Below are 15,205 nucleotides of genomic sequence, written 5' to 3'. Positions count from 1 at the left end.
CTTATTCTCGTTGTATCAGCTGACAGCTTGGCGAAATTTAAAATTAAAACTCTCAATTGTTTGTGGCTGTAATAAAAAATATAACATGTAAATTTACCTTTGTGAAATTCACAAATGAATGGGTATATAACCTCTTGGTCATCACGGAAGTCAGATCTTAAAACTAATCTGCCAGAGTTGAGTTCGATAGTTGCAGAGAGTTCCCCTTTCTTAGTGCTTTGACTGTTTTGGAACCAAGGACTGAAAAAAAAAACAAGAATGATATTTCATAATGTACAGTCATCAACGTAGGTCTACTAAGTGTATACTCGTGTACAAAACCATCTTCAATACGTAATACATGGAGACTTTAAAAGTCTTATTTCATTTCAACGCCACGGACACTTTTACAACGACATACTTTGGAGACAACACTATTACATTATGTAACAAATGTAAACATAGTCGACCTTCACCTTATGTCTCGCACGTTCTATCTTGTGACCTACCACAATGTTCATTTTCCTGACTTTCTGAATAGTATCCATCCATTTTAGGGCAAAATAAAATATGCCCTGACCACGCAAGCCAGTGGAGATCACACCCGCGCCATTCTTAATGTTGACCATCACTATGTATCCACAAGGCAAGCTAGACAGAACTATTACCTCATGTTCCCGGCACCAAAGATACAGCCGATCGTATTTATTCGTTAATTCTCTATGTATCTATCACAGGCATGTCAAACTCATTAAGGTGTATGGGCCACATAAACAACTTAATATGACCTGAGGGGCCGCAGCAAACAAATCAGTTGCAAAACAGTCTACTAGTTTTATGTAAATTAGAACAATATAATAGATTACAATAATTAATGGCATACCTGTCCCTTAGCTAAATTTGTAGTACTACTTGGTAATACAAAATTACTATGATTATGCATTATTTTCTTTGTCTTAATGCTTGACATCTTTTCTGGGATACAAGTATATTAATGTCAGTTTGATGTTTGTTTGCCAATGACACTTTTATCCAGTGGCGTCACTAGGGTAGGTGTCACCCGGTGCGGTCATCTCAGGGTGTTAACCCCCCCTACCCCAAAAAAAAAAAAACAACACATTTCGTGTTTTTTTTGTTTGTTTGTTGAGCCATCATACACATACCTTATTATTAACTATATTCATTGATTGTTAAACAACTATAAAAAGAGGGTCAGTTAATCAGGCAATAGATCTTAAACTGCGCCTCTAAAGGCTATAATTTTAGAACAAACAAAAATTTCCATTGTACCAAATATTTTAGGCAAGAAGCATTTTCTGAAAAAGAATGTTGACCACATTAAGTGAATGTTATACATATCTATTAAATAGCTTTTCTGTTGGTTCTTAAAATTTCATGAATTCCTTGTAGGCTCCATACACCAAAGCTAAAAAAAAAGTAAAGAACTCCTTTCAGAACTTGCGATGTATGGGGCCATCTGTTTCTATGACCAACGTTTAACGAGAGTGTCATGTGGTCAGAACAACAACCAATTGCCTTTACTTTTCCTCAACTAATGTAAGGTACCCATTAGAGTTGGGTGGACTTTATGACTCCCAGTCTTCTCCCAGTCTTCACCAGGATTCGAACCCGGAACCCGGTCAGTCACCGTGCCTCCATACACTGAAGCTACTTTTTTATAGTTCGTATGAAACGAAGTCACAAAAAGGATAATTGAAAGCATCTAATAACGATTCCAGGTGTAGGACATATGGCTGTTGGTCGTGCGGTTTGCGCGCTGGACTGTCGTTCGGATTTATCGACGGTCGAGGGTTCAAACCCTGCCCAATCCCATCCCCCGTCGTCCTGCGGGAGGTTTGGACTAGGAAGTAAACTATCTTCAACCCTGCAGGAACATCCGAAACATGTAAAGCAGTTTACAAACATTTTACATATTTACCAAATGTTGCAGCCGTATTTAATGTTTTTAGTTTCTGACACGTTGAAACGTGAACAAGATTTTCTTTTCATATTTGGTTTATCCACAGCCGTAACTTTGCTTCTAAGCACTTCACACCATCACACGCAGTTGTGACAATGTTTGTCTTTACCTTGACGTTTCAAATTCAAGTCTTGCACGTGACCAGTTAGATCAATTGCAAATTCCAAATCCTGAACCCATTCGTCAGTTTGGAAATGTTCAACAAGTTCACCTTTCATGTTCAGAAACAATACAATTTCCTCACGCGGTGCAAAAAATCTCTTCAACACTTTATGACATGAGAGCCAGCGGACTTCTATATTGTAGAAAACACAATCAAATTCGTGTCCAATGTCATCCAGGAACATTGAAAATTGGCGATGATTTAAACCACGGGCACGAATAAAATTGAGAGCGACTGAAAACGGTCTTATGACATGTTGGAACTGTAATTGCTTTGCGCAGAATGTTTCTTGGTGATTGATGCACTGAAAATGGACACATTTAAAATTAGCATCAGTCTAACTTATTTTTGCAAGTAGCTTTTTATCAAAACCATTTCATTTCATGGTTGGTGCGCCATCCGTTGTCAGACCAGCTAGCTTTACCAAAGATTAATTGTACTGCAATATCACCTCCTGTTATTTCTCAAAAACATCTTCTCTTGTTGTGGTGTTATGCATAGAACAGAGCTCAAATAGCTCCTCATGTATCTCAAAATTCCTGTCAAAGGCCATTATGAATATAGCCAACTGTGCTATACCCTTTACATCAGTTGACTCATCGAGAGCCAATGAAAATAATTCAAAATCAACTATTCTATTCTTTAATTGTTCCCGCAAGTTGACTGACATGTCATTTATTCTATCTGCCACAGTGTTCCTAGATAACGCTATTTCTTTGAATGCTTTCACCTTTTCTGGACAGAATTACTTCGGCTTTAACGACACACTCCTTCATAAAATCACATTCACTCAATAATTCGCTATGGCTTGCAATGAACAAAATGTAGCTGCCTTTCACTGCCGACTGCAGAATAGTTTTCAATTCAAGTAGCTTGTCATCTCTTATTTCGCAGCGTAATAGTTTAACATTATTTTGATATTTTTAAGGTGGCCACGCGGGCCGCATGCTAAGTGGTCGCGGGCCGCATGCATCCCCCGAACGTTTGACATGCCTGAATCTAACGAATATTAAACATTTGGGATGTCAAAGTTCTCCTTTCAGACCATGCGGTCTTTGGGGCAGATGATGTTAAAGTTATTTGTTTCTTTGGCCAACGGTTAACGAGCAGGGTGTCATGCTGTCAGCCAACTGAAGTCAGGTACCCAATAGAGTCGGGTGGACTTAATGACTCCCAGGCGCCTTAAAAATCCCGAAGTTCAAAATTCCAGTCTTCACCGAGATTCGAACCAAGGAACCCAGGTTCGGAAGCCAAGCGCTTAACCACTCAGCCACCGCGCCCCAACTTTTCGTATATTTTAATAAGAAATAAGATCTTTGCTCGCGTTAAAAAAATAAAACACCTTTGGTATAGGCCATTTATAAGTTTTTTCTTAAATTACAAAGAGTTTTCATAGTGTGAGCGTTCGTTTTACTGTGGTAGCTGAGTGTTAAAGTTCTCGGCTTCCGAACTTAGGGTGTTTGAATCTCGATATAGACTAGGATTTAAATTGAGGGATTTTAAGAGGCCCATGGTCCAACAAACTCTAATGGGTACTTGACATAAGTTTGAGAAATGAAATTGGTTGGTCGTTGTGCTGGGCACATGTCAGCCTCTTCAACATTCCTCGTCCCATATGCTAGGACAAATTTGTACAAATACTCCTTCTTCCCTAGTGCTATAAGAGCATGGAATGGATTGCCTGAGCTAGCCATGAAAACCAAAGACCTGGCAGAATTTAGGTCATTGATTAATATGCATTACTAAATGCATGACACGTAGGACGTAATCATCTTCTTTTTGAAGTAACGTCTGTATTATATAAGATAAGATAAGATAGAAATAGATATCCTTTACATCGCAAGGTCTGGAAGAGGCGCCATAGTACTTTCACTTTCTGATTGACTGTAATCAAATCTTATCCATCAATAGGTCTAGAACTTACGTTATTTTCGTATCAATTTGTGTACGGCCCTTCTCAGTCCATATCCAGTTTGATCCAGTATTTTCTTCTCTGGTCAGCCCCACCCACCACTTCTTGTCATTTATTTCATCGTTCGAGATCAAATACTGTTGTACATCATCCTGGAGAGTAGAAGAGAAAATAGTCAGTGGGATACCTACTGTAGTGCTGACATATAATATTGTGTGTAGCTATACACTATCTATATAATGCGTTTGTATTTATTTGTATTTTCTATTTGCTTGAAATTAAATAAAAACATCTTTTGATGGCTGAAGAACGTTTGTTCAGCCAACAGTTTTTGTGTATAAATATCAGGAAGGAAAGAAAGCAATACTAATGTACAGTCCTTTTTTTTAGCGCCCCCCCCCCCCCCGAAAGGAGAAAAGACGCTATTAGTTTTGTGTGGAATGTCTGTCCGGCCGTCCGGCAACCTTTTTCTCCATTCTTCTTTGTCATCTGTCGTTGATAGAATTTCATTCTGATATTCTTTCTGAAATTATTGAAACCTGTCTTTTTACCTGCCTTGGTGGACAACTTCGGGGGGCCGATTTTGAGGTGCGGTACTGATTGATGGATTGCCTAACTTTTAACTACTAATAAATTAATAATAAACGTTAAAATACAAGAAAAGTATTAATTTTTCCCCCATTGAAAAAGGTGCCGGAACACCTTTAATATAGCAAGTTACAAGACGCTACGTTTCGGCTCGGTTCAATAGAATGTATTACTTCAAAGATGTGGGAAGAATGTAGTCCTCTGCGTGTCTAAGCAGTCCCAGTTGCGACCGACATATTTGATCACAAGTAACGCAGACAAAGCCGTTGTTTAAAGGTGGTATATATATTTACAAAGCTTCCATCAACTCACTCTGTCTGTTTGGATGGAACTTTGTACACGTTGTGTCTCCAACTTCTCAATCTCGGATCTACTTGAAATTATTCATTGCCTCTAACAACACGTGAATCAATCGAAAAATGGACCAATTATTCTAACAATTAGTCATAATAAATTAATTTTGTTTGATATAGGGTCAATACTAGTACTAAATACAGTACTAACGGGCTATTACCCTTGTGTAGAGAATTAGGTCATCGCCTAAAAATGTGTTACTAACAATTGATAAATATAACTAAAAAACCTTATATTTTCATTAGCACTAAAGGAAATGACCAACCAAAGTGCCAGATTGAGGGTACTAGAGTCCTCGAGTTCGAATTCAAATCGAGCAACTTTAAAAAAACAAAATGGCTTCTCCTCCCCATCCCTAGAATTCCTCTCCCAGTTAACCAAGTGATTGGATCAGAGCACACACTGAGCAAAGCTAAAGGCATGAAGTTGCGCTAAACAAAAACAATAGGCAAAAAAAGAAAAATATTTTCAATCCTTTAAAAAACAACAAACCACAAATCTAAGGGAAAGAACTCCGTAATTACAACTATATCTTTCAATAATGAAGAAGTTATTGTCCTTATTTAATATCAAACACAATAATTAATCACCATTAATAGCTGATTTATTTTTCATTGTTTTTCATATATTGTTAGATAAAAAATATTTTTTTAAAATTTTAACTTGATTCTATAATGGATGTTGGAGAAATGTATTCAATTATCTGACGAACCTACAGAATTAGCCGTATCCCTGAATACTGAAGGATTAATTTAACTTATAGGAAAACAATTAATAACCAGTAACTGATGGACTAATTTTTTTTTTTTTTTTCAATTGATTCGTGTCTTGTCTATGCCAAGAAATAAATTAAAATTTCCACTTGATCCAAGAATGTGTGTGAGAGAAATAAGTTCTAGCATGTACAAACTTTTTACCAGACAGACAGAATTACTATAAACTTTGGCTGTAGTTGTGATGACTAAGACTACAACTGCTTCATTCATCGGATTTCATCCTGATTGGAAATTTGTTGAGATTACAAGGACTCTTTTCTCAAAAATAAAAGCGACATTCCACATAAAAAGAACAGACACAACAGACAGAGAAGTTTGTTGAGTGACTACACATTAACGTCTTGATCTTTTCACGTGTCTGACAGAGCAAGGAAAGAACGAGTTTTTGTACTGCTCAGTTTTAGTCTTGATGGACCGAAGTCGCCCGATTCACTAAGACTTGACGAATGAATGCACATACATCGAGAAATACTTTGTGCTATTGTCAGAGTGCTGAAATGACATTGATGTGATGCCTTTCGAGTGCTGAAATGACATTGGTGTGATGCCTTTCGAGTGCTGAAATGACATTGGTGTGATGCCCTTAGAGTGCTGAAATGACATTGGTGTCATGCTATCAGAGTGCTGAAATGACAGTGTGATTCTGTCAGAGTGCTGAAATGACAGTGTGATTCTGTCAGAGTGCTGAAATGACAGTGTGATGCTATCAGAGTGCTGAAATGACACTGGAGTGGTGTTAATTTTTTACCTTAACTCTTTCAACAGAATTTTATTTTATTTCCAGATTTTGTTTTTTGAAGGCTGGGCTTGTATTTGGTAGAAAAACAATAATCTAAATATAAGTTCCCACTTACCTTCTCAGTTTGACTTAATAGAACAGAAAGTTCAGCATTGTCTGATTGACATTTCTCTACAGCATCAGTCCATGTTGCTTCTTCTTCCACAAATTTATAACATCCTCTGTGGAGTTTGGTCCAACCTACTTGACAAGTGACATTGATATCATTCTCTGTGGAAACAAGTTGTTTCTTTACATTTCTAAAAACATATTTTTGTTGACGTCAGCTTCATACCTAGGTATTTTAAGATAATAATTTCTTTTTTGAGAGTTTTTTTTTTGTTTAAAGATGAACTAAAGTTTTCAAAGCATGGATAATTTGGACTAAAAAACAGTTTGTCAGATCGAAAAAGCGTATAGAAAGTGAGATAAATGAAGAGATAGTCCAACTTTAATAAGAGAAATATTGACTAGATTTTTTTCTGCAAATACTTAAGAGTTTTCACTCTTCTATTAGTCAAATAAAATATCAAGGCCAGATATGAAAATGTTTCGGGAAATCCCGAATGACTGAAGTGTCTGAACACTCGTAGATTTCTTCTTAATGAGCTTCCTGTTAAGCGTCCATGGCAACAAGATGGCCACGAGAAGAGATAATACAATCGCGTTCCTGTTTCCCTTATCGCGCCGTCTGGTCATAAGTCTGCCAAGGGGAGAGCACAACTTCATATTTCATGAGAAAGAAATAGGTTCCAGTAATTTTGTTTCCCTTCTTTCCTATGTTTAGTATTATGTAAGTGGTCATCTAAAATACTGAAGAGAGAAAACAGCCAATAAACCCCTAGTGGTTTTTTTTTTGTAGTGTAGAAAATTATAAGACCATATAAACATTTAACAATTCTAAATGCTGATAGTAAGCTCATAGACAATGAATATTTTGAAGTTTCCAATACACAAATCTGTCTCATGATTTTTAACATCTTACCGTCACACGCACTGCCGTAAATCCGAAGCGTATTACGAGCATGCTGCAAACGTACACTTCTTAATTAATCACAACATTTTTGCCAACCGTAGAAATGAGAGAAAAAAGTATAGAAAAAAAAAAACAGCTTTAAAGTTTCTGACCAGTGGAAATTCAGATATATTTTTTTCCCTTCTATGGAGGCCCCTTTCTTACGGATTCCGTAGCCCCATCTGCCCTTCCTTAAAGCAGGCCCTAGCTACCGCACACATTATGTGTGAGATCATTTTATTTATAGTTGCTGAAAATTTCCAAAACATTTTTTCAACAAAGAAATTCAAGCTTACCAAAACTTAATGACAAACACATACCAACACACACACACACACACCCAAACAGGAAGAACTAATGTACATGTAAACATCAGCTTGGGTTTTGCTTGGTATTTTAACTTGTTCTGTTTTAGCACCAATCAGAGGAGCAGAAATACCGGCAATAACCAAAAGGCAGGCGACCCAATGGCAGACCAGGAATACAATGGATTGATGATGTAGAGGCAGATCTGCAACAACTTTTAGGAATGAAGAAGAATAGCTCAAGAGAGATCTGAATGAAGGATGTGTTGAAGTGGAATATGGTGGCGTGTGTATCTCTCTACCACTTTGATGGATGGACTATTATGCTGAAATTCTGAAAAAGTCTACCCTGGTGGACATCTGTGTGCATAGTTCACAACATTGAGACATGTAAACATTGAATATTCGACGTTTCGGAGTAAGCCTTTGTTTTCTTTGTTGATTTTCTACCCGCTACTTTCAATGTTTCCCCACTCTCACACCAATCAGCTGATAGTCAGACAGTTAATTCTAAGAACAATTAAGTTTACTCATTAAGTATGACAGCAACACAGGTCTCTATTTGTCCAGAGACACTTTACAGTACGCACAATGACACACTAGCAATGGTTATAATAATAGTGATGAGATGATGATCATAATGATAATGATGGTGATGATGATAATAATGATGATGGTGATGATAATGATGGTGATGATAATGATAATGATGGTGATGGTAATGATAATGATGGTAATGATAATGATGAAGATAATGATGAACAATATAATATTAAATGTTTCATTTACCATTCAAGCTTTACTTAAATCATAAAACAACGAATGGCATTTAAAAGCCAATAGAAAGGGAACGTGAAGACGCCTTTGTTAGTGTGCTATGAAATGACAAGACTAGTTTATCTTTTTCTTTAAAAACAAAATAATTCCTTTCCAAATTCCTTACAAAATGTTCTGTCAGCATTCGAATTTTCTATAACATTTTAGACTCTTTCTGGCTTCCTAAACAAATCTGTTCAAACTTCTGCGCCCACATAACCTCATTAGCTACCTCCACCCTCCCAAACAACACTGATACAAGTTCTGTTTTGTATTTTACTGTTTGATTCAGCTCCTGAGTTAATTTGACCTCTGACATCAACAGCTGCGACCTCGCAAACGCCTTCCACATGTCTACCCCTATTCGGCCCTGCTTTAAACTTTTTTAAAAATTCTTCATTACATCAAGCGTGCTCTTGTCAGACACAGTGCCATTGACACTGTGGGAATAACAGAATGGTCTAACTCAAAATGTGGCTTACAACAAAAATAGTCGACTTGAGCCAAGTACTAAAAGAGAGAAGTCAATTGACGTGTTAATATTAAAGCACAAGAACATTTACTTATTTATTTATTTACACACTTTTTCCCCCTTCAAACTTGTATGGAGCCAATGTTAAGCAATACTGCACATTTTCTTTGATAGGGACTGAAAGGTTGCATTGCTCAGGGTAGTTATTTATAACCTGACGTAAAGGGCGTTTTGAAAAAGGGACATAATTGAAAAGCAGAAGAGATCGGTGTGACATCGTTTTTATTTTTTTTACCATTCACTCTGTCTGTCTGTCTGTCTGGTCAAACGTTTGTACACGTTATTTCTCCCACACCCAATCTCGGATCAAGCTGAAATTTCACACAATTATTATTATTACCTGACAACACAAGAATGAATAAAAAAATTAACCAATAGTTAATTAATTATTGCTAATAAATGACTTTGTTTGGTATCTCAAACAATGGAATGAAATAGTACTTGACTGAAGTGGTGGTGTAAGCTGAATTAGTCCCCTTTATATTAGGCTGACGTCTTTTGATAAAGCTACACTAAAGAATCAGACTTTTTTTTTGGTCAGCTTTATGATTACAATAGCAGTCTAAATGTTGGCACATACTGGTTTGAACAGATGTTTCTTTGCAAGATCTCTCTCTATAGTACACATTATGATTTATATATTCTGACAAGGAGCAGAAAAGGATCATTAAGATATAAGATTACAAGATGTCTGCCAGCTCTGTCTTATGCTTTGTTCACAAAATGTATTTGCAGAAATTTTTTAAAACATAATTATTTTCCCGTAGATTTCTGAATTGAGTCTCTTGTATCCGTGTCAGAAAGGTGATATCCATTCTATAGTGTTTATCTTTCATGGCGCCCTAGCTACTGCTAGAACGGCGTTGAATGATGGGTATTTGAAGTAGAAGAAGATTTAAAAATAAAATGGCTGCTTAGAAAGTCGACTTTCCTTTATTCCCATGTTTCCACATCAACACCTCCCTTTCCCCAACTCAATCGCACACAATGCTTTAAAGTTTCGCGGCAAATCCGTAACGGAAACATCTTGAGCAGACGTAAAGATTTCTTTCAAACAAGGTGGAGTTGGAAATGATAGACTTATGACGTAGTCACTGAAGGAGGCAACACCCACTGGTCGACTGCTTGGCTGGGAATGTTGATTCAATTAGTACCAACGTGCTTCACTTGTTGCAGATAGCAAGGATGTCAACTCAAACAGCTGGAGAACCTTTGAATCCCAGGAGATGTTTTTACACACACACACACCTGAGATAGAATAGCTCACACTCATATTTTCTTCTAACGTAAATGAAAAATGTATAGAAGAGGATAATGTTTACATGATAAGTACCTATCCTTGATGATAAATCTCCCTAAAGATAGGCCCAACTTTATCTCAGTGTACAGCGTGTTCAGAATGCGCAGTTTTTAATCAGCACTAACCCATATCCTTTCAGGAAACAGATAATCAAGCATTTCCTGACATTAAATTTCATTGGTGATTCTCATAATCATAGTTATCTTCTCTTTGTTTCTTATTTAATTTAAAAAGATCTTGCTTACTTTCTTTAAGCAATAAAATACCTTAAGAAATAAAAGAAGAGTTAGCGATAAGAAGAAATGTGGTGGGGATGTAATGCAACTTAGAGAAAAAAAAAAGGTAAGAAAATGAAAAGAGGAAGATCGTGAGAGATTTTGAAATAAATCTAAAAAAACAAACAAACAACAAAAAAAAAAAAAAACAAACAACACTGCCAATGAAATTGGATTTAAAGATTGCTAGTGAAACTAAATACTAACAATAATTGTATCCTTGTTGATGTCTAAGAGCTGAGCCGAAGGCTCTTCGAGCTCTAAGTTTGAAAAAAAACCTGCTTGGACGCCAAACAGTAAAAAAAAAAAACCTGTGTGAACACACAGTTCTGTTTGGGAGAGACCCTAGACAATGCCTATGTAAGGCATTGCTGTTTACCGATGCGTTCGGCCCCCGACACGTGGACTAGAGACACGGCCGAAGGCCGGGACTGCACCGGGGACTTCTGCCATTTTCCTTCAATGTACCAAGCTAACTGTGCGGGATCCGCCATTTATGTAACGGTCCCTTTGAGGAACAGCGCATGGATTGGTGACGTGTTTGTGGGGACTTTGTTACAACCCCGCCCGTGCAAGGGGTGGACTCTCGTCTACCCGTGGGCATCCCCACGGGAGTCCTGTTTTGCTACCCATTTCGCCTAGCCATTTCCTCAAATGGCCGTTTCCACGCGGGCGCCACGATGAGGCAGGGCAGCGTGCCCGCGATAATTGTATCCTACATGCGCAATAGTTCAGAACGTCCATTCAGAAGTGCTCAAATGTACACACACGACTTGATGCTTTTTAAAATGCATAACGTTTCCTTTTCCAGTATTTTGAAAACCGGATACACCAAAGCCTCCATTTACAAAATAATCCTTAGACAAAGAGCATAGAACATGTACATATCTTTACATATGTTTTGAAAACAACTTTGTTCATTCGTTAGACGAGGGGTAACACATTGGTCAGACTTTGACCAAGAGTGCAGCATGGGGTTCAGTACACAAAAAGGAAATTCTATTTTTGGTTGTAAATGTGAAGGAAATTGTGAACTCTCGTGAAGTATAACATACCAGAAGATGTGTATAATGTGCACACAGTCATTTGGTAACAAATCAGTAAAAGGTTTTCGAAAATGTCCAACACTAAATTTTGTATAATTCTATTTAGAGTGGGGGGGGGGGAGATTCGTATTTCTAGACGTTAGAACACTTAAGTTCGTGAAAGTTTCTGATCCACTAGGTCTCACTCGGATGATTACAATTAGTTTATATTAAAAATCCACTTTCATTATCATCTGAGATATCCATTGGAGTAGCTCTAAACACATCAGAAAGGAAACACTTAGTGGAATTGTTCAACGCCCGAGAATGTCTTTAAAAAATGCCAGTGAGATTGTGAAATATTTTTGTAACGGAAAGTCTTTGTTTATGTGCATACATGTATGTGTGTGTGTGTGTAAAATGTGTATGTGTGTATATTTCTCGTGGTGTACACGCCAAGGTCCCAATAAAGTGTACACAGGAAGTTTATTTATACATTCGCTACTCGAAAGTTCGAGTTTATACAGAGAAGAGGCTGCGTGGTCGTGCTGTATGCGCGCCGGGCTGTCGTACGATCGTCTCGATGGTCATACCGCTGCCATCCTCTGGCTTCCTGTTAGAAGTAGATTATTTTTTTTTTAAAAAAAAAAGCTCTTGTATTTCGAAAACGGCTCTATCGATTTTCCGAGAAATTTGGCATTTTATGTTGGGGGAAAATATCACTATCGAACTGAAGGTAAAACTTGTTCATCTGACCTATATAATTATTCACAATTATTTCATCCTCTTCAAAGGAAATTAGACTTACGTTGTTTTTTTGTTCAAAGACATTGTTCCGAACGAAGTCAAAGAAACGAATAGTTTTGGACTCACTACGTCACTACGGTGAAAATAGTCCTTGCAAACATGAAGCATTTCAAGAACTAATGCTAAATGTCAGGCCACCCTCAGCTTTATCAAGTAGGAATTGATTTAAAACAAAAACTTTTGTACTTTTCTCGCCTTCCTCCCTGTAGTTGTAAGTTAAGAAAAAAGAATCAACCTGGAGGTGAACAGATCTAGGAACGGATCACTGCAATAAATCTGCTTCACTAACTCTTGTCGACACAAGATAGACAACTGTGGGAGATGACAGCTAAATAAATGGTTTTAAAATGCTGCTGTTGCAAGTTTTTTTTTTGAAGAAGGATCTACCACGTGTCGAAGTGTCGTCTCATGGAAAGTCGTAGTAGGCATTTAATAGAGCTAATACTTTACGTGGAATTTGAATAACTTAAGTTTATACATGTGTGGCAGGGACTTGAACCTTGGCGGATCGAGAGAAGAGTGTGATCAGGGAGAGTCTAAACAGAAGGAAACAACTCCACTGCTTTGTGATTTCATGATTTCTGGACTTAATTGAAGATTTTCAAACATGGAGGAAAACCTAAAAATAGCACAGCGTGTTGGTGTCTCCGGTGTAGAAACTAAAGGAGGCGTGGTTAAGCTTTGCTTTTCAAAAGGTACACCATCAGTTTCTGTGCACACTTTAACACTACAGAATGAATTTCTTTAAGCACTTTTGTTTGTGACTATTATTTACTTGGCAATGTTTAAAATCCATCTAGAGTCATTGACATTGTTTAGTTTATCGTGAAAATCTCCAAATATTTCCAGTGATCTTTTTTTTAGTGACTCGAGCTTCTTTTGTTCATATTGCTCTTGAATTTTGTAGTCACGTGACATAATTAAGTGCCCACACGCATATAGAATATCTCGCTAATACCTAAATGTGTCACAGTGTGAAATTCGATTATTTTAATCGAGTCGTGGCCATACATATCATTTTCTTTTTGTTCAAGAAGGACAACTCTAAATGTCACCACGCCTACACTATACGAGTCAGTTCTTTCCCTTTGACGAACTCCTATGAACCCTAACCTTTCTAACTCTAGTTTGTTGCATTGTTCCTGATGAAAGGAAATCAAGACTTCCTCCCCTCCGTGAGTCCTCGGCTCACCTTTCTATTGTTCCCCCACAACCAAGTGTGAGTACAAGCCTCTTTGTGCTGACATTAAGATGAGCTGATTGTACAAATGTTGTATCCAACACGTGGTTTCCCGTTATGACGTAAGTGGCCAGGCAGCAGAGTCAGGAAACTGGCAGTCTGAGACCAAAGTTCTTTGGCAATCAAACACAAAGGTAGAGGAGGCGTCCACAATAGTTCAGGAATTAGATTTAAAAATAGTTGTATCCAGCCCCAAACCACGTGTCTGTTTGTGTGTCCACTAGGTGAGGTGAGCGGCGTCATGCGGGAGATCTAGCTAGCATGTCATTTTAATTTTAATTTCTTATGGAACTTCCGAAATCTATCCAATAATAAAACCGAGTATTGAGGAAGTATTAACAAAGTATTGACACAATATTGAAACATTTACAAAGTATTGACAGTATTGACAAAGTATTGACAAAGTATTGACGAAGTATTAACAGCGTATTGACAGTATTGACAAAGTATTGATAAAGTATTGATAAAGTATTGATAAAGTATTGACAAAGTATTGACAGTATTGACAAAGTATTGATAAAGTATTGACAAAGTATTGATAAAGTATTGACAAAGTATTGATAAAGTATTGACAAAGTATTGACAAAGTATTAATAAAGTATTGACAAAGTATTGATAAAGTATTGACAAAGTATTGATAAAGTATTGACAAAGTATTGACAAAGTAATGATAAAGTATTAAAGTATATTACATCTTGATGTGTGTCAGTTTGTGAAAGCAACAATCACAACCGTCATTGCCTAGTCAGCTCCAGGTTCCGTCTCTGTAGTCACACGTTTAGGCGATGAACTGCAGTACTCTGCACTTGAACTTAATTGAATTTCCTACACGGCTAACCCCGCCCCCCCCTCCCTTTCACCTATCTTTCTGGCTACATTAGCACAGCCCCCTCTCCAGGACCAAGAAACACTTCACTTTCTGTAGACTGTCTGTCACGGCCGTTCAAGTGGCCACTAGTCTCCTAAATATAACAGCTATATAATCTGTCACTTTTTAAAAACGTTCACCAGAGCACGCGCCGACTGCAACGTAGAAAGGAGCACATTGTAGCTGTAGTCTTTTAGTTTGGGTTGAAGTCAAATTTACTGGGAGAAAGCGAATTTAAGATTTGCCGTGTGTGTGTGTGTGTGTTTCTGAAGTAACCATGAGTAAGTCCAGTGGAGGTGATAAATAGGGGAGGGGGGGGGTGAAAGTGTGAGTACAAGCTGGACACGACTGACAGAAAGACCCTGGAGTTTAAGCTTTGTTCAATTGTTGAGATACTATTTCATTTGTGTTACGACATTGGGCCTACATGTGTCTTGAAGTCTTGCTTTAATCAGAATTATATTCTCCCAGGCTTTCCGGCTCATTAGGGC

At 37.5% G+C, this 15,205-nt stretch overlaps 1 protein-coding gene across 3 annotated transcripts in view; it reads right to left on the bottom strand.

Annotated features, from left to right (window-relative positions):
• LOC106059676 (adhesion G protein-coupled receptor L4-like) overlaps positions 1 to 15,205 on the bottom strand; it is a 113,049-nt gene that overhangs the window by 51,178 nt on the left and 46,666 nt on the right. For all 3 annotated transcript variants that reach the window (XM_056028348.1, XM_056028349.1, XM_056028350.1), the window contains exons 2-4: positions 6,608 to 6,762; positions 4,048 to 4,187; positions 98 to 240 (exon numbers count right to left, since the gene is read on the bottom strand). In XM_056028348.1, coding sequence (XP_055884323.1) covers positions 98 to 240; positions 4,048 to 4,187; positions 6,608 to 6,762 — 438 coding nt within the window. The remainder of the gene's footprint in view (positions 1 to 97; positions 241 to 4,047; positions 4,188 to 6,607; positions 6,763 to 15,205) is intronic.

This window comes from Biomphalaria glabrata, chromosome 5 (genome assembly GCF_947242115.1).
Source record: "Biomphalaria glabrata chromosome 5, xgBioGlab47.1, whole genome shotgun sequence".
Classification (NCBI taxonomy): Eukaryota; Metazoa; Mollusca; class Gastropoda; family Planorbidae; genus Biomphalaria; species Biomphalaria glabrata.
This window is presented reverse-complemented; position numbering and strand designations above follow the sequence as displayed.